The sequence below is a fragment of the Rhinatrema bivittatum genome, chromosome 12, assembly GCF_901001135.1.
Source record: "Rhinatrema bivittatum chromosome 12, aRhiBiv1.1, whole genome shotgun sequence".
NCBI lineage: Eukaryota > Metazoa > Chordata > Amphibia > Gymnophiona > Rhinatrematidae > Rhinatrema > Rhinatrema bivittatum.
Genome location: NC_042626.1, coordinates 25,636,692 through 25,656,677, shown reverse-complemented (window position 1 = coordinate 25,656,677; position 19,986 = coordinate 25,636,692). Strand labels below are relative to the sequence as shown.

The 19,986-nt window shown below is 49.5% G+C and overlaps 1 protein-coding gene across 7 annotated transcripts in view; it reads right to left on the bottom strand.

Moving 5' to 3' along the window:
* Positions 1 to 18,279, bottom strand: part of LOC115074236 (NXPE family member 2-like) — a 36,206-nt gene extending 17,927 nt beyond the window's left edge. Inside the window, exons 1-3 of one of the 7 annotated variants that reach the window (XM_029573528.1) lie at positions 18,137 to 18,269; positions 4,076 to 4,130; positions 774 to 853 (exon numbers count right to left, since the gene is read on the bottom strand). In XM_029573528.1, the coding sequence (XP_029429388.1) occupies positions 774 to 853; positions 4,076 to 4,092 (97 nt within the window). In that variant the 5' untranslated portion in view covers positions 4,093 to 4,130; positions 18,137 to 18,269. Of the gene's footprint in view, positions 1 to 773; positions 854 to 4,075; positions 4,131 to 6,067; positions 6,170 to 18,136 lie in introns of those variants that run through there. The other 6 variants (XM_029573527.1, XM_029573526.1, XM_029573530.1 and 3 more) reach the window with 6 other exon arrangements.
* Positions 18,280 to 19,986: the final 1,707 nt, after the last annotated feature.

Here is a 19,986-nt window from a genome sequence, read left to right as displayed (position 1 = left end):
CCGGCTAACTGGTTGGCCCATACACCTATCCTAAGGTTAGCCAGATAAACTTACCCAGCTAATTTTAAGATAGCTGGATATATTCAGTGAGGCAGCCTGCTAACTAGCCGAGCCGCATAGTGTCTGAATATGGACCTTTATATCTCTTGAAATGTAAGCCTAAATGATACATGGACAAATTCATATTTAAGAAAAAAAGATTACATGGCTACCAAACAGTGCGCAAGGACAAGGTGAAGGCCATTGAGCCTAAGGGGGTTATTTTCTAACCCTATTGCATGCGAAAAGTCCCTTTTCGCATGCGATAGCTAGATCAGGGCGGAGTCGGGGCAGCACCAGTAACGGAAGGGGAGGAGTCGGGCTGCACCAGGGTGGATGCGGCGGAGACATCGCTGGCGGCGAAAAGGTAAGACCCCTTATCGCCGCCAGTAGTGCACCCAATAGCACCACTTTTCATGGTGGCGCTATTGGTTTGCAAAACCTGGCAGCGATACCGTAGAGGTGTGATCACTGCCGGCTTTTGCAGGCCCGCTCCCCTCTTCGCCCCTCCCCCGCCCCCGGTACAGCGTGATTCAAAGAGTTCTGCGACGTTAGAAAGTCTAAGCCTAAAATAGCAGATTCCCCAACTGAGAGCCCGCAGTCCCTGAGAAGAGAAACTTTGGTGGGTGAAGTTGCTACTGCATTGGTGCTAGCATTTGAAGATAAATTAACTGCAAAGAAATATGAGGACAAACTTCAGGATCTTGAGAATCGCTCCTGCAGAAGTAACTTACGTTTTGTGTGCCTCCCTGAATCACTAGCAGGGACAGAGCTGGTCACCTTCCTTAAGTTCTGGCTCCCATGGGCGTTGCACCTAGATGAGAAGCAAGGGCAGCGGACATTGGAAGGAGCTCACAGACTGGGGCAGAAATATACAGATGCAAATCAGCCCCAAGTGGTGATTGCCAAAATTCTGAACTTTGCACATAAAGGGGTGACTTTTCAAAGCACTTAAATGAGTAAAAGTAACATATATGCATGCAAGTAGCTTTTACTCAAGTAATCGCTATTTTATAAAAATTGAAAGTACGTGCATATTTTAGGTTTCACGTGCACATATATGTATGAAAGATGGAGGGTCTAGGGGTATTCTTGCTTGGAGAGTGGACCTGCGGCCAGGGGAGGAGTTGATTCTGCCTGCAGGAAGGCCCCTTTAGGCCCCTCCCATCGGCACGCGAGGCCAGCTGGAGCTTCGCCAATACCAGCCTGCGTTCCCCGCAAGTTGAGCCCTTGGGTACCGGGGCCAGCTAGGCTTACGTGGGCCTTTGCATGGATGATCCCGCAATGGGTGGCACAGTGGAGAGAGAGGCTGAGTCTGGGCTGAAGGTAGAGACAGGTGATGGTACTCAAAGACCAGGTTCAGGTCAGAGGTCAGGAGGCAAGAGGCGCTGCTCGTAGTCAAAGCGCAGGCCTGAAGTCAAGGCAGGCAGCAATACTCGAAGTCAATGGTTCAGGCTAGAGATCAGAAGCCAGGAGGTCTGTCCAAGAGAGCAAGGCAGGGCAGGAGAAGGGAACGGATAGCAGGAAGCTGGAAACAAGAATGTAGCTAAACAGAGCGAAGGACCTTGTTGCCAAGGTAAGCTCTGGAGGTCGGAGCTTGCCTTATATAGGAGGAGCTGGATAAGTCATCAGAAGGGGCCGTGGGTGGATTTCCCGCCGCGGGCCCTTTAAATTTGAAAAGATGCCACGCGCCTAGGACATGTGTGGCATGTCGGAGCAGGGAAGACCACTCAGCCCCACAGGGTCTGAGAAGGTAGCTGAGGAGCTGGGCAATGGCTGAGGAGGAAGAGGACGGTGATGGCTGGCAGCTGCGACCAGTGCACCTGGGGCTGCTAGGCCAGGCCGGCGTTGGCGGGTGAGTGTGGTCACCCTCGGGCCCTTATGGTCAGAGATTGTAACAATTTTGGGATGGAGACAACAGTTACATGTGTAAATTGCTATTTTATAAGACTTATGCATGCACTGTTGGCAACTTGTGTAATTTTACACCTGCTAATTATCTTTTGGAATGGATATCAGACATGTTTGTTGTCTACTAATGACTGGGTGGGAGGTCTGGGGGAATTGGGGAAGTTCAGCCTTTAGAGCCAGGAAGGTCTTGATGACCTGAAGAAGGATTGGGTAAACTGGTGGAGGACTCAGAAAACTGGTAATTTCAATTACACACTCATGTTTTAAAATATACTGACTTCTGCAGTAAATCGGGTTTTATGAAAGCAAGTCCTATTTATTTTTCACATGTAAAATATATGTACGTATATTTTTTAAATTGATAGGAAAAGTACATACAGTTAATACATTGAAAAACTGTCATACGTAAGCATACATACATGTATATTTTGGGGTATACAGACGTATTTATATTATGTGTGTATCCGATAGGCGTGGTTTGTAAAATACTATCATAGATCACTACGCAGCGACATACATGTGGCCACGTGGAATAGTGTGAAAATTATCCTCAGGTGAATTTTCAAAACTTTATGGGGCGGATTTTAAAAGGGCCGCGCGCGCCGGCGCGCCTATTTTGCATAGGCTGCCGGTGCGCGTAAAGCCCCGGAACGAGCGTAAGTCCCGGGGCTTTTGAAAAGGGGCGGGAGGGGGCGTGCCCCGGCGTTTCGGGGGCGTGGCGCCGGCCCGGGGGCGTGGTCGAGGTCTCCGGACCACGCCCCTGGGACCGGAGGATGGAGCGGGGCTGCCAGCAACGCGCGCAAAGTTAAGGGGGGGGGGGTTTAGATAGGGCCGGGGGGGTGGGTTAGGTAGGGGAAGGAAGGGGAAGGTGGGGGGAGGGCGAAAGAAAGTTCCCTCCGAGACCGCTCCGATATCGGAGCGGCCTCGGAGGAAACAGGCAGCGCACGCTGGGCTCGGCGCGCGCAGGTTGCACAAATGTGCACCCCCTTGCACGCGCCGACCCCGGATTTTATAAGATACGCGCGGCTACGCACGTATCTTATAAAATCCAGCGTACTTTTTAAAAATCTGCCCCTATGCGTTGAAAATTGTTTAATTCGTTTAAAATGAATGCACATCTCTAGAAAAATACATCACCTCGGTCATACATACAAAATCAACCTTCACCAAATACAGAAAGACCACAAATTACAAATATGGAGACAAACTGGAATGGAAAACCAAAAAAGCCACTCTGCAATGCATACAGTACAAAACTGGAGAAATGGAAACAGAAATATAGCACATAACATAGTACCAGGATCTGCAATAATTCACATAAACTAATAAGAAACATAAGAAATTGCCATACTGGGTCAGACCAATGGTCCATCAAGCCCAGCATCCTGTTTTCAACAGTGGCCAATTTAGGCTACAAGTATCCAAAAACTAAGTATATCCCATGCCACTAAAACTAGTAGTAGCAGTGGCTATTTTCTAAGTCAGCTTGATTAATAGGTAATGGACTTCTCCTCCAAGAACTTATCCCAAATCTTTTTTAAACCCAGCTACACTAACTGCACTAACCACATCCTCTGGCAACAAATTCCAGAGTTTAATTGTACGTTGAGTTAAAAAGAATTTTCTCCGCTTAGTTTTAAAATGTGCTACATGCTAACATCATGGAGTTAACATGATTAACATTTACCCGTTCTAGACCTTTCATGATTTTAAAGACCTCTATCATATCCCCCCCTCAGCCATCTCTTCTCCAAGCTGAACAGCCCTATCCTCTTTAGTCTTTCTTCAGAGGAACTGTTCCATCCCCTTTATCATTTTGGTCACCCTTATCTGTTCCTTCTCCATCACAACTATATCTTTCTTGAGATGCGGCAGCCAGAACTGTACACAGTATTCAAGGTGTGGACTCACCATGGAGCAAATCAGAGGCATGACATTTTCTGTTTTATTCACCATTCCCTTCCTAATAATTCCTAACATTCTGCCTCAGCACACTGAGCAGACGATTTCAATGTATTATCCACTCTGATGCCTAGATTTCTTTCCTGGGTGGTAGCTCCTAATATGGAACCTAACATTGTGTAACTATAGTATGGGTTATTTTTCCCTATATATTATACATCACCTTGCACTTATCCACATTAAATTTCATCTGCCAATTTTCCAGTCTCAAGGTCCTCCTGCAATTTAAAACAATCCGTTTGTGACTTAACTACTCTGAATAATTTTGCATCATCTGCAAATTTGATTACCTCACTCGTCGTATTCCTATTCAGATCATTTATAAATATATTGAAAAGCATGGGTCTAGTAAGATCCTTGAGGCACTCCACTGTACACTCTTTTCCATGGAGAAAATTGTCAATTTAATCCTATTCTCTGTTTCCTGTCTTTTATCCAGTTTGTAATCCATGAAAAGACATTGCCACCTATCCCATGACTTTTTACTTTTCTTAGAAGCCTCTCATGAGACCCTGTAGGACCACAGGTAGAGCCCATCTGCACACAGTAAAAGACAGAAGAGAGAGAGAGAGAGCCTGTGAATGGCCAAAGATATAAGAGAGAAGCCAGGGAGAGCTGGGGACAGAGCAGAAGGAAAAAGAAGCAGAGGCCCAGAATGAGAGACCAAGAGCCTCTATGAGCCAGAGAGCGTTTGGAAGGGTGCCTCTCTGTGAGAGGGAGAGAGACTTGGTGTATGTGTGAGGGAATGAGGGTACCTCTGTTTGTGTGTGTGTGTGTGTGTGTGTGTGTATGTATGAGAAAGAGAGAGGGAAAGAGGGTACCTTTGTGTATATGTGTGTGAGGTAATGAGGGTGCCTCTGTTTGTTTTTATGTGTGTGAGAGACAGAGAGGGAACTTATATGAAAGTGTGTATGAGTGTCAGATTGGATGAATGTGTGTATGTGAGAGGGAGCCTATGTGAGGAGTATATGCCAGAGAGAGGGAACCTGTGTGAATGGGTGTGTGTGCAAGAGACAGAGTGGCTGTGTGAGAAGGTGTATTTGAGAGAGAGAGAGGAAGCCTTTATGACAGAGTATGTATGTGAGTGAGAGAGATAGGAAACTTGTATGAGGGTGTGTGAATGAGAGGGACTGTGTGTGTAGGAGAGAGAAAGGTTGCATGTATGAGTCAGAAAGAGGGAAGGAGCCTGTGTGTGTGTGAGAATGAGAGAGAGACATGTGACAAAGGCCAACCAATGGCACTGGTAGCCCCTGTGACATCTTAAGGGCAAAGGGCCATCGGCACCATTTTGTTTCGTAGCAGGCCCAACAGCCCGATGGCATGGAGGGAAAGATTGCTTGCGGGACCCCGCTGGACCACCAGGGCTTTTAATAAGTCTTGGGGAGGAATCGGGATGGTGGGGGGATTGTAATACAGTAAATTTGAAGGGTTTGGGTGTTTTGTTTTGTTGTTTTAAATAAATGTGCCCCTCACCCCTGCATTAACCGGAAAAACGAATTTTCCCCGAAGTTCGGGAAAAATCTGTTTCGTGGTTCAGGTCCCCCGAACCATTACGAATTAGGCAATTTCAACGAAATTGCCTAATTCATGATAAATGAATGCACATCTCTATTGCTTATTACTAGAGGAGTTTACTGCATAAACAGCAATATTAACTTAAATTAAACATATTGTACTTGTAGGCAAACTCTGAGTTCTCAAACTGAGTAGTTAATGGGTGATATGTGTGAATGAACAGCACCCAACGGACATATAAAACCACACATGAACAAGTAAAGTCAACAAAAGAGCTATTTCTTGCTGAGCAATGCTCTTATGCTATCTATTGCATTAAAGAGATAACTAAATAAATAAACAGCCCCGAATGGACATCTAAAAGTAAAAAAAAAGAGCTATTTCATACTGAGCAGTGTTCTTATGTTGTCTATTGCATTAAAAAGATAAAAAATAAAAAAAAATACGGGGCGTGTGAAAAGCCAGAGTTAAAGACACTCTAAAAACAATGTCTACTCACAAACTGACAACGTTCCGTGTCGATAGAGGAACTTATTAAGATTTCCTGCCAGAATGAAAACGTGTTAAATTACGGCTAGACTCTTCAAATAAAACACAATAATAAACAATTGGATTCACAGCATTATGGCAAAACAAATACCTTTCCTTTCCATACCCGGGATTGTAATCTTCACTCTTAACTGGAAAAGATACAAAGCAGTTTTACTGAGGCTTTTAAAGAAAAATGGCGTGAACCGGTCTGTCACTGAGCTCAAAGGTCAAGCACAGCCGATTTAAAAAAACTAGAAAGACATGCAATGAACTATTGGAGGTTATAAAACGACTATTGCTGATGTTAATTATAATATTTAAAATTACAAACTATATTTAACAACTACAAAAAAACGCTAACCTGTCAGTCTTGGAGGGGGCGTGTCTGACTAGATCTCGGTTTATGTGTTTACACTTAAAATGTATCTACTGGCAGTAAAACCTTTTTGCAGGACAGGTGTCTCATGACAAACAGTATGGAGATGAAAATGTTTTTTACAAATGTAAAAGGAGTGCTTTAACTAAAGGGATCATGCCTAATGATTTTGTCCACATGTAATAGAACTTAGTTTGAAAACATTTTTTTGTATTGCTGTATGTGAGAGTGTGCCTTCTACCATGTGTGTGCATAAACTTATTGGGGCAGATTTTCAAAGGCTACGCGTGAAACATACGCGCATAACCTGAGAAAATCTGCCCCTGGTGCGCCGAGCCTATTTTGCATAGGCTCGGCGATGCGCGCAAACCCCAGGATGCTCGTATGTCCTGGGGCTTCGAAAAAGGGGCGGTCCAGGGGCGGGTCCAGGGACGTGGAGGCGGTCCGGGGCGGGTCCAGGGGCGGTTCTGAGGCCGCCTTCGTGCAACTGTGCCGGAAGTTTGCGCGCTGGTGCAAGATACGCCTGTCTTTGGACAATTCCTTGCACATCTACTCACCCTCTCTCGCAACACCACTTACCACTCTCACATATACCCTTCAACGGCAGGGAGGAAAGAGGAAAAGAGGATTTATATTCAGGCAACAACCAACAAGGACTGAATTACATAGTCTGGGTAAACAAATAAGCATAGGTGTAGCTTGCTTGTTATGGCGGTTACTACCCCAAATCAATTAAGCCTGATACTTCACTTGGAATACATATCCAGCGCAGCTCACTGCTTCAATTGCAGGGGGGGGAAAGAAAGAAAAGAGGATTTATATTCAGACAACAACCAACAAGGACTGAATGGCACAGGCTGGGTAAACAAATAAGCGTGGGAGTAGCTTGCTTATTGCGGCAGTTACTACCCCCAACCAATTAAGCTAGATACTTCACTTAGATGCAGCTCCAGCACTGCTCTTGTTGCGGTCCTGGAAGCAGGTTTTGCGACCGGGTTCTTACCTCCTTCTCCAGGGCCTCGGTGCCTGGGTCCGCGGCTCGGACCGCCGTTTCCGGAGCCAGGATGCCGGCGGCGACTTCCGTGCTCAGTCGGGCCTGCCCTGCCTGCCTTGCGGCGGCGTCTCCACGAGGGAGATGCCGCCGAGCCTCTGAGTTCAGCCCCTCCCCTCCTAGGCACGCGTGAAGAAGCCCAATTTAAAGGGCTTTTCCCGCCAGACCGCGGGCCGCCCCTTGCATTGACGTCAGACGCCGGCAGGTACTTAAGGCCGGCATCTGCTTCACTCAAACGCCTTGCAACGAGGTTACCTGCCAGTATCTAGTTGCTGTGCACAAGCTGGCTTTGCCTGCTTCTCTCGTTGTCTCTTGGTCCTGCTGTGCTTCGTTCCAGCTCCAGATCCGCAGTTCCAGTTCCGGATCTTCATCTTCAGTTCCAGTTCTCGCTTCAGTTCCGGTTCCAGTTCTAGCTTCGGTTCCAGTTCTCGCTTCGGTTCCAGTTCCGATCTTCTCCTGTTCCTGGTATTGCCTTTCTGGTTCTTGATTCCTGCCTGCTTCCAACTCTCCATGCCTGCCGCCCGCCTCGACCTCGGACCATCTCTTCCGGCTGTTCTCTTCGCCTAAGTCCCAGCCGCCCGGGTCCCCACGGGCTCCTCCTGGGGGGACCTCGGGCTTCCAGGGTGAAGTCCTCTTCATCGTTCACCTAAGTCCCAGCGGCTCGGGTCCTCACGGGCTCCTCCCGGGGGGATTCCAGCTTCCAGGTTGAAGACTTCTGTTCCACGCTCTGCTGGTATCCGCCTCCTGGCCTGCTTCATCGTTATGGAGACTACTCCTCTCTTCATCTTCTCACTCCGTCAGGCCGGCCCAAGGGTCCACCGCTACGCTCGCAACAGTTTGCAAGGCCATGGACCCGGCGGACATTCCTGGTCTCCAGGCCATTCCGGGTATGGCTCAATACCTATAGCAGCAACAGCATTGCCTAGATGTACTTGGGGCTACTGTGGAATGTCTGGCGAATCGGTTGGACGCCACGCCCCCAGAGCTGTCTCAGGTTCCACTACCTGCTCCAGTGGTGACGTCAGTTCACCCACTCAATTGCCTGCGCCTTCTCGCTACTCCGGGGAGGCCAAGACTTGTCGTGGATTTTTGAACCAATGCTTCATCAGGTTCTCCCTGCTTCCTACTCAGTTCCCTACTGATTCGGTAAAGGTGGTGTATACCCTGTCCCTGCTGGATGGGAAGGCGTTGATTTGGGCCTCACCACTCTGGGAGCAGAACGACCCTTTGTTAAACAACTTGCCCCAGTTCATCACGAGTTTTAAACAGGCCTTTGATGAACCCACATGCCTAGCTATTGCCACTTCCGAACTACTGCAACTTCAACAGGGCTCCCGCTCTTTAGCCGATTACGCTATGGAGTTTCGCACCTTAGCCTTAGAGGTAGGGTGGCGGGAGGATAGCCTTCGGGGAATATTCCTAGAGGGGCTGGCAGGCCGCATCAAGGATGAATTGGCTGCCCGCGATATTCCCGAGGACATCAGTGGACTCAGAGATTTGGCTGGGCGAGTCGACCGCCGACTACAACAGAGAGCTAAGGAGAGTCGGCCAATCCGGCGTTTCGTATCTCTAGCTCCTGTTTTCTCCAGACCCATGTTTGCGGGCCCTACTCAAGGTGCAGCACGTCCAGAGGCAGCCACTGAAGAGCCCATGCAGTTGGGGCGAACTCCGCTTTCTACTGAAGAGAGACAACGCCGTCGAACCTTGGGCCTATGCCTCTACTGCGGCCAGAAAGGTCACTTTTTTTGGCTCACTGTAAGGAGCGCTTGGAAAACGCCAGAGCCTAGGAGGCCATGGGGAGCTGCTCCTAGGCTGTGTCAACTCTGCTCCTCAATGTACGGTACTAGTCACGTTGGAATATCCTGGTGGATCTTTTGAGACTCTTGCCTTCATCGATTCAGGAGCAGGGGGTAACTTTATTCTGGAAGACCTAGTGCGTTAGCTGCATATTCCCACTCTTCCCCGAGAGACCCCCTTGCGAATTACCTCCATCCGGGGAACACTTCTTCCCGGGAGTTTCTCTGCCTCCACGGTTCCTATCACTCTACGCACCGGGGTGATGCATTTGGAAAAGATTGCTTTTCTGATCTTGGAAAAGGCCGTCCACCCCATGGTTCTAGGACTGAAATGGTTACAATGACATTCTCCAGTCATTCAGTGGGATACGTTACAGATTGCAAAATGGAGCACCTTCTGCTTTTCTAACTGCCTCAAGGTTCCGAGTGCCCCATGCATCGCTGTCTTGCATACTACCGTGGCCCCTCCTGCGCCCTACGCAGATTTTGCTGATGTGTTCTCCAAGAAGAATGCGGAGATCCTACCACAGCATCATCCATTCGACTGTGCAATTGATCTATTACCCGGGACCACTCCACCTTGCGGAAGGGTGTATCCTTTATCCTTACCAGAGACACGAGCCATGTCTGAGTACATAGCCGAGAATCTTGCAAGAGGATTCATCCGGCCCTCCAAGGCGCCCGCAGGGGCGGGTTTTTTCTTTGTGGGTAAAAAAGATGGATCCCTAAGGCCATGCATTGACTACAGGGACCATAACGCTATTACCAAGCAGGATCGCTACCCACTCCCATTGATGCCTGATCTCCTGGACAGGCTGCAAGGTGCCAGGATATTCACAAAGCTGGACTTGCGGGGTGCTTATAACTTCGTCCGGATTCGTCCGGGTGACAAGTGGAAAACTGCCTTTAACACCAGGGAAGGGCATTATGAGTACCTTGTCATGCCTTTGGACTATGCAATGCCCCGGCAGTGTTTCAGCACCTTATGAATGAAGTACTCTGTGAGCTGTTGCATACATCAGTCACCATATATTTGGACGACGTGTTAATCTACTCCCGTGATTTGAAATCACATCGCCAACAAATGAGACAAGTCTTGCAAATCCTCAGAGACAATTGCTTATACGCAAAGTTGGAGAAGTGCGTGTTTGAGAAGGACACTCTCCCTTTTCTGGGATACATTGTGTCTGCCGCCGGATTCCAGATGGACCCCGAAAAGGTGGTCGCCATCAAAGAATGGCCTTGCCCTAAAGGACTAAAAGCTTTGCAGCGCTTTCTCGGCTTCGCAAACTTTTACAGACATTTCATTCCTCACTATTCACTCAAGGTGGCGCCACTCACCAGGAAAGGCACTGATGCCACGGATTGGCCAGAGGCAGCTTGTCTGGCATTTGAAACCCTCAAGGAGGCCTTCTTGCAAGATATCTGCCTACGTCACCCCAACCCGCTTTGCCCGCTTATAATGGAGGTGGACGCATCCAATATCGCCATGGGGGCCGTGCTCAGTCAAAGCACTAGTTCAGGTAGTTTACTACCGTGCTCATATTTCTCTAAGAAGTTCTCTACAGCTGAATGTAATTACAGCATTGGGGATAAAGAACTCTTAGCCATCAAGCTTGCTTTTGAAGAATGGAGGCAATGGCTGGAGGGAGCTGTACACCCTATTACTGTATACACAGACCATAAGAACCTAGAGTTTCTATGCCACGCGCAACGCTTGAATCCTAGACAGGCTTGTTGGTCTCTGTTCTTCAATCGCTTCAACTTCATGCTCCGCTATCGACCTGCTTCCAAGAATGTGTGAACAGATGCTTTATCCCGTACTGCGGAGTTGGAGGAGGACGGGGAACGGCCTCAATATATCCTGGATCCTGCAAAGATTAATCTATCCAGTACCATTGTAAATCCACAGGGAAGGACTTGGTTCCATGACGCACTCGGAAGAGTGTTTTAGACTGGGCCCACAATTCCTTTACCAGAGGTCACGCGGGTCGCGAAAGGACACTTGACTTGGTCAATCGCTTCTACTGGTGGCCTACCATAAGGCAGGACGTCCGTACCTATGTCAGTTCTTATCCCACCTGTGCTATGCAGAAGCCACGAATTGTGAAGTCCTGGGGGCTACTGCAACCACTGCCCATACCGATAGAACCCTGGATACACATCGCCAGCGACTTTGTGGTGGATCTCCCGGTCTCTGAGGGGAACACCGTCATCTGGGTAACTGTGGACTGGTTCTCCAAGATGGCCCACTTTGTTCCGCTTCCCAAACTACCAACCGCGCCTGAACTGGCCCAGCTGTTTGCTCAACATATCTTCAGAATTCACGGTCTTCTGCAAGATATTGTGTCCGATCGGGGACCTCAGTTCACTGCCTGCTACTGGAGAGCATTATGCAAAAATTTGATGTGCAACTTAATTTGTCTACAGCCTTTCACCCCAAAAGTAATGGGCAGACAGAACGCTCTAACCGTTCCTTGAAAATGTTCCTCCGCACATTCGCCAACGAGAGACAAGATAATTGGGTGAAATTGCTGCCATGGGCTGAGTTCTCCTATAATAATCATACTCATTTGGTCATGGGGAGTTCCCCATTTCTAACTGTTTTTGGCAAGCAGCTGAGATCACCTTTGCCCTTGCCCATGCCTAGTGCCTTACCAGTGGTTCAATTCTTGGCTCAGCAATTACGTTCACTATGGATCTCGATTCAGAGTAAACTTTCCAAAGCAGCCCATGCTACCAAGAAATGGGCAGACCATCGCCGACTGGTACCAATCTTCCTTCCTGGAGACCGAGTCTGGCTTAGCAGTAAGAACATCCATCTTCGGATTCCATCTCGAAGATTGGCTCCAAGATATTGTGGTCCATTTCGGGTAGCCAAGCGAGTGAGACTGGTGTCTTACTGCCTACGCCTGCCTTCTTCCATGCGCATTCACAATGTGTTTCATGTTCCCCTGTTAAAACCTCTCATTCTCTCCAGATATCACCACCAAGTCCCGGACTCCACGGATCCGCTAGTCCAAGATGATCCCATCTATCAAGTCCGGGAGGTCCTTGATGTCCATTTTCATCTCCGGCATTGGGAGTACCTGCTGTCCTGGGAGGGGTGTGGTCCGGAGGAGAACACATGGTAACCAGCCCGTAACATCTTGGATAAAACTCTGCTCCAACAACTTCATCTCAGTCACCCCAGCAAACTTGGTCCTTCTAGGAGGGGTGTAAGAGGGAGGTACTGTGGCGGTCCCGGTCGCAGATTTTGCGACTGGGTCCTTACCTCTTTCTCCAAGGCCTCGGTGCCTGGGTCCGCGGCTTGGACCGCTGCCTCCGGAGCCGGGATCTCGGCGGCAACTTCCGTGCTCGGTCGGGCCTGCCCTGCCTGCCTTGCCGGCGTCTGCTTCACTCAAACGCCTTGCAACGAGATTACCTGCCGGTATCTAGTTGCTGTGCTCTGCTGGCTTTGCCTGCTTCTCTCGTTGCCTCTTGGTCCTGTTGTGCTTCATTCCAGCTCCGGATCCGCAGTTCCAGTTCCAGATCTTCATCTTCAGTTCCAGTTCTCGCTTCAGTTCCAGTTCCGGATCTTCATCTTCAGTTCCAGTTCTCGCTTCAGTTCCAGTTCTCACTTGTGTTCCAGTTCCGGATTTTCTCCTTCTGTTCCTGGTAATGCCTCTCTGGTTCTTGATTCCTGTCTGCTTCTGACTCTCAGTGCCTGCCACCCACCTCGACCTCAGACCATCTCTTCTGGCTGTTCTCTTCACCTAAGTCCCAGCGGCCCGGGTCCCCACGGGCTCCTCCCGGGGGAACCTCGGGCTTCCAGGGAGAAGTCATCTTCATCGGTCACCTAAGTCCCAGCGGCTCGGGTCCTCACAGGCTCCTCCCGGGAGGATTCCGGCTTCCAGGTTGAAGATTTCTGTTCCACGCTCTGCTGGTATCCGCCTCCTGGCCTGCTTCATCGCTACGGAGATTCCTCCTCTCTTCATCTTCTCACTCCATCAGGCCGGCCCAAGGCTCCACCGCTACGCTTGCAACAGCTCTCTACATCAATGGCGGAGGTGGAAGGTAACTAGAACCAAAAAGTTACTAATAAGGGCCAAGAGTAACAGATAAGTATGAGAAAAAAAAATAAGTGTGAGGGCTTGCTAGGCAGACTGGATGGGCCGTTTGGTCTTCTTCTGCCGTCATTTCTATGTTTCTATGTTTCTATGTGTTGTGAAATGGTTTGCAGCATTGTGAGTGGCTGTGGGGGTTGTTTGTGGGTGGGAGGGAGGGCATGAGAAGATATACTTTTGTGATGCTATGAGGGTGAGTAGATGTACAGAGAGGTTGGGTGTTGTGATTGAGTTTGCATGGGTGTGCAAGTGGAAATATAGGGGGCATGGTGTAGTGGTATCTGAAAGGTTGAACAGAAGAAGTAGCAGCAGTAGCGTCAGCAGCGCAGGCAGGGAAGAGGAGCCCAGGTAGTGTCAGCATGCACAGCTGAAGGAAAAAGTGGAGGAGTCCTGTACACTGTAGGGGAGGGGGAGGATGGGAAGGAGGAAACTGTTGCTGCTGGACAGTTCAGGGCAGGAAAGAGAGAATTAGCATGTATGAGTGTGTGAGAGTATGAATGGGCATGTGAGTGTGGGAGAATGAGGGGAGTATGTAAGTGTGCATGTGTGTGTAGGGGGGAATGAGCATGTATACCCATGAGTGTGTATGGGAGCATGAGCATGTTCTTGGGTATACATGCTCATTCTCCCACACACACATGCACACTCATCAGTATATGTGCTCATTCTCCCACACACACACATGCAGACTTTCACAGATATATGCTCATTCTCCCACTCACACACTTGCACAGTTTCTTGGATATACATGCTCCTTCTCCCCCACACACAATCCACTCATTCTCCCACAAAAATATGCACTCACACACACACACACACACACACACTCAAATGCTCACACACACACATGACCACTCACACTCTCATGCACACACATTCACACTAATATTTCCCTCACATTCTCACACATACGACCATATCCATGGCCACTCTCTCCCTCACATACACACACTCACACATGCTAATTCTTTCTCTTCTTCATGCTGCAGCAACTTTGCAACACCCAGTGAATCACTGACAGGGTCAGCGGAGAGAGCAGACACCAGCGGAAGAGAAGGAGCCAGAAAATAAAACTATGAAAGTCTAATCCTGGCTCTGCAACATTTAATGAGTCATTGCTTGGGGGGGGGGGGGAGCAAGCATCAACAGCAGATAAGAAGAGAAACTGAGCCTCAGGCAAATTGCAGGTCATGTGGTCAAGGGAATAGAGGGAGAGAAAAAGAAGAAAAGTGTGGGAGGAGGAGGAATAGGGACAAGTGCACAGACTGGGCAAGAGGAGGAAGAAGGGTGAGGAAGTAGAAAGCACTACACAACAATTTCTAGTCTGACTTAGCAAAAAACAAGGCCGGCTTATAAATCATTTGTAAACTGCAAAATACAAACCCAGATAAAGAGGATATTTGCTTTGCCATGGTTGGGGTATTGCTAGCTGCATGCCAAGAATTTTAATTATATCAACCAATTGAATAGAGATGTTATTCATTTAAGGAGTTTGGAAGATTGGGACTAAAGGAAAGAGATGGGAGTCTCTGTCCTGGGAGAGTGAGGACTGAGACCAGCATTGGGCCTGACGCATTGCTAGAAAGGGAGAACCATTCACGTTTTCCACCACCTAGGATTCCTTACTCTCCAAATCTTGAAGAGGAGGATACTTTGGGACCACATACCAAGTGACACTTGCAAAGATCAAACTGCCTTTGGATTTTGTTTCTTAATTATGTATGTGAATTGCTTGAATATCTGTTTGCTCAGGTGGTTTATTAAATTAAAAAAATACTTTGAACATGGATGTAATGGTGAGGAAATGTCTCATGAAGCCATAGTTTTGTTTGAACTCCTATCTTGAGTATCCCATTTAATTTATTTAAAAACGTTTTTATATTCTGCTTAATTTGACACAAATGTAGTATAAAACAGCATCAAGACAGAAACAAACAAAAACTCAATTGCTACTGTGATGCAGTACAACCTGACCCGGGGCAGAAACAGCTTGGATATAGGAAAACAGCCGCAGGTAGTACCAAACCTAGACACCAGAGGGCGAACAGGAGGACAGCAGGAACTACAGTTCCCAGGTTCCCTGAACTGGCACCTGACCCCTGGCTGGAGAATGAGCAGGAACAGGTGGGGGAAACAGGGGCTGATGACTATGACTCAGCAGAGTCCATGGAACTAGAGGAAGAGGGCTTGCCAGCGTGGTGGCGTTTGCCACAAAAGCCCAGCTACTCAGTCAGAGGAGGAGATGGAGTGCCGGGGTTAGGCCGGGCACTCTGAAGGGAGGCGTGGAGGAGTCCATAGCAGCGGTGTGCAGGAGCCGTATGGGTGGACAGGAAGTGGTATAGGAGCGGAGAGGGATTCCTGAACCCTGACTAGGCCCCACAGAGTGCTGAGCGGAGGGGGCGAGATTGTGACACATGGTGGCAGCAGTGGGACCCAGCGCTTAAAGACCTATGCTCCTACTGATCGACTGAAGGTAAAGGTGAAGGAGGGTGTCGGAACAGGATTGCTCTCTGAGGCCAGGAAAGAGAATAGAGAAAAAAAAAAAGTGTTACCTCTCTAGTCTCTGGTAAGCGTCTAGAGCTAAGGGGCAGGAAGCGAGGAGAAGTGAAACTCCACGCTAGCCACAGGGGGCTGGTTTTGTACGGCCGCACTTGGCGTTTTTCTTGTTGTTTTCAGGCATGGCATCCGAGGATGTGCTGAAATGGATGGCGACACAGATGCAGCAGCAACAAGAGACCATGCAGCAGCTGATTCAGCGCATGATGGAACACCAGCAGCTCCCATTGATCAAATTTGGGGGAGCAGCGCAAGGTTACACAACTCTGGGCGGCCCAGCAGGCTACTGGAACAGCAGGTACCCCACACCCGACGGCGGGGGCTGGCGGAGTAGGCCGGATGGACCCCATGCACGGTATCCACTTGGAGAAGATGGGACCAGGGGATGACCCCAAGGCCTTCCTTGTCACATTTGAACGTGTCGCTAGTGTGGCGGGTTGGCCCCGAGAACAATGGTCTGCCCGGTTAGCCCTTTGTTTAACAGGCGAGGCCCAAGCTGCCTATAGGGCTTTGGCCCCGGAGCAGGCCCTGAACTATACCTTGCTGAAGACAGCCATCCTGGGCAGATTGGGCATCACCCAGGATTGGTACCGGCGGCAATTCAGGGAAACCTGTTTACAGCCGAAGGACAGACCCCGGGCCCTGGCCCAGCATTTGAAGGACCTCGCATATAGATGGCTAGAACCCGAAGGGAAAACGGTGACTAAGCTCATGGAGCTGGTAGTGCTGGAACAGTATATCAGGGCACTACCACCTCCGATAAGGAACTGGGTGATTCGCCAAGGAGCGAGTGGGCTCGAGAGGGCAATAGTAAACACGGAGAGGTACTTGGAGGCAGAAGCCGCTATGGGAGGCGGTGGCCCCTCCAATAGAGAGAAAGCATCTCAGGGACTAGGCCTGAGTAAAGAAGAGAATCAAGGGGTTGCAAGGAACCTGAGAGGTTCATTGCAGGTGCCCGGTAGAGGGGGCGGACCACAGGAAGAGAAGGGCCAAGGAGGGGAGTCCGGTGTAAAGTTGGCCCCATTGCGATGTTTTAGTTGTGGGGAAGTAGGGCACTTCAAAAGGGAATGTCCACGCTTAGCAGAGGCCTATGCCCGTCCCCTGGAGCGAAGGGGTGGGACAGTCCCCAGGGACCCGAATCCGTATTTTCAACAGGTTCAGGTCAACGGACAGCCGGTGCAGGCCTTAGACACAGGCACTAATCAGGCACTGCTCTCCAAGAAAATGGCTTTAGCTTTGGGGGTTAAGATGTCCCAAACCCAAAAAGGGGAGGTGGTAATACGGTGTGTATACGGTACAGCTGTTAGGTACCTGGTACATGATGCAGTACAACCTGACCCGGGGCAGAAACAGCTTGGATGTAGGAAAACAGCCACAGGTAGTACCAAACCTAGACACCAGAGGGCGAACAGGAGGACGGCAGAACTACAGTTCCCAGGTTCCCTGAACCGGCACCTGACCCCTGGCCGGAAAGTGAGCAGGAACAGGTGGGGGAAACGGGGGCTGATGACTATGACTCAGCAGAGTCCATGGAACTAGAGGAAAAGGGTGTGCCAGCGTGGTGGCGATGGCCACAAAAGCCCAGCTACTCAGAGTCAGAGGAGGAGATGGAGTGCTGGAGTTAGGCCGGGCACTCTGAAGGGAGGCGTGGAGGAGTCCATAGCAGCGATGTGCAGGAGCCGTACGGGTGGACAGGAAGTGGTATAGGAGCGGAGAGGGATTCCTGAACCCTGACGAGGCCCCACAGAGTCCTCTTCTTACAAATATAATTTGTCCCGGGGCAGAATGTGACCCTACTTACTTAGCCAACATTAGAAGAGGGGCTACCTGCTCACAACCCCTCCTCCCCCACCTCCTGGGCAATGAACGCAGATAAATCCCTTTGAAAATGAGTCCCTTAACTTTTTAGCCCCATGTACCACTGCCACCACATGTATCCCACACCGAAGGGGCTGATAGGATCCGTCATTCAGAATGTTTAGCCATTTCCTCGGAATCCCTTCTCTGCGGAACATCTGAATGTGCGGTTGTGCATCGTGTTCCAAACATCCGTAATCAGTATTTAACCTGGATACTCCATTCATAAACTCTAGACTTATTCTAAGCCGGTTTGTGCACCCATCTGCACTGTATCAAAGCAGGCAAAGGGATCAGATGCCCACCGTGCATTTCCAATAAATTTGTGTGAGCTTTAGAGACCTTCACAGGCTGCACAGCCAGGATGTTACACAGCAAGTCACAAGCACTGCATGCCACATATAAAAGCTTTCCCCCTCACATCACCATAACTCACATGTCATAAAGGAAGGGGAATTCTCTCATGCCAAATGAAATGATGTTTCTTCCTCTTCACAGGTGAAGATGGCTCAGCATATTGGATTGTCCTGTAATTTCCAAAATCTGAGTAGTTTATCCTTAGAGCTCTGTCTGAAACTGCTTCATCCAGTTCCCTCTAATTGAGAGGTAAGCAGGGGTGTGGTTAGCTGCTATAAAGTGTCCCAAGTCTTGTTTGCATTTTAACTCTTTTAGGCTTGGAATGAGGTCTGCTTTGCCTCACAGGACTGTGCTCTACCCATGAGCCATAGGTTGGTTCTGACTGTTATTTATGGAAAAGTAAACCGAGAAGGCTTACATACCTGTTTCCAGCCAGACAACCCTGTAATCCCACCCCGGAGGAATTGGAATGGTCCTTAGGGATTCTCGGAAACATACTCAGACATGGCCCGGGTTTCAGGAAGTGACAATGGATATACACTTCCACGAGGGGGCATAGTTCTGGGTAACAGGTCTATCGTGCAGTCATACGGACTGTGTTGTGGAAGGATCTCCGCCTTAGTCTTCGAGAAGACGTCGGTAAAGTCCTCGTAAGGAGCTGGCGGGCTACGGGCGGAGTGCATCAGCAGTATTCCTGGAGTACTAGGCACTTTCATACAATTCACAAGACAGAAGGGACTCCACCTCACAATCTGTAAGGTATCCCACTGGATTGTCGGCGAGTGTTTCTGGAGCCACGCCAACCCTAGCACCATGGGGTGGATGGCTTTCTCCAAGATTAAGAAAGCTATCTCCTCCGTATGGATCGCCCCGATGCAGACAGTGATGGGTACCGTGGTCTTCCATATAGGACCTGGGAGGAGCGTTCCCTGGATGGAGGTAATCCGCAGCGGGAATTCTCATCTCTGAGTGGGTATCTGCAGCTGGGAGACTAGGTCCTGCTAGATGAAATTACCCCCCGCACCAGAGTCCAGGAACGCCATGGTTTCTATAGACCCTCCGGGGTACTCCAAGTAATGGGCACAGTGCATTGAGGAGCAGTAGCACAACCTAGGAGGAGCTCCTCTCGACCCCTTAGGTTTTGGCGTTTTCCGCACGCTCCTGGCAGCGTGCCAAGTAGTGACCCTTTTGGCCACAATAAAGACACAGTCGCAATGAGCGACGACGCTGTCTCTCTTCTGCAGAGAGCGGGGTGCGCCCCAGCTGCATGGGCTCACAGGCGGGGGAGTCAAGACTTGATGTCTTCAGCGATGACACAGGTCTGGCAGGAACAGGGGCTGAACTGGAATGGGACGAACTCTGCTTCTTGGCCCTCTGTTGTAGGCGGCGGTCGATACGAGCAGTCATCTCAATTAAAGCATTCAGATCTTCCGAGAGATCACGGGTCGCCATCTCATCCTTTATACGCCCAGATAGGCCCTCGAGGAAGATGGCCTTAAGGCTGCCGTCTTGCCAACCTACTTCCTGGACCAAGGTTCAAAATTCCATAGCGTAATCCACTAAGGGACGCATCCCCTGATGGAGCTGTAAAAGCTCAGACATAGCCGTAGCTACTCGGGCGGGTTCATCAACGGCCTGTCGGAAGCTCAGTACGAACTGCTGTAAGTTCAGTAACGAGGCTTCATTCCTTTCCCATAGGGGAGAGGCCAATATCAAGGCCTTCCTATCCAGCAGGGACATAATGTATGCCACTTTCACCGAATCCGTAGGAAACTGCTGGGGTAACAGGGAGAACCGAATAAAACATTGGTTCAGGAAGCCCCGGCAGGTCCTAGTGTCTCCAGCGTAGCGAGAGGGTGCAGGTAACTGGGTTACAGAAGAGGCTTGTCTCTCTGGAGTCGAATCTGCCACCGACGGGAGTTTAGCATC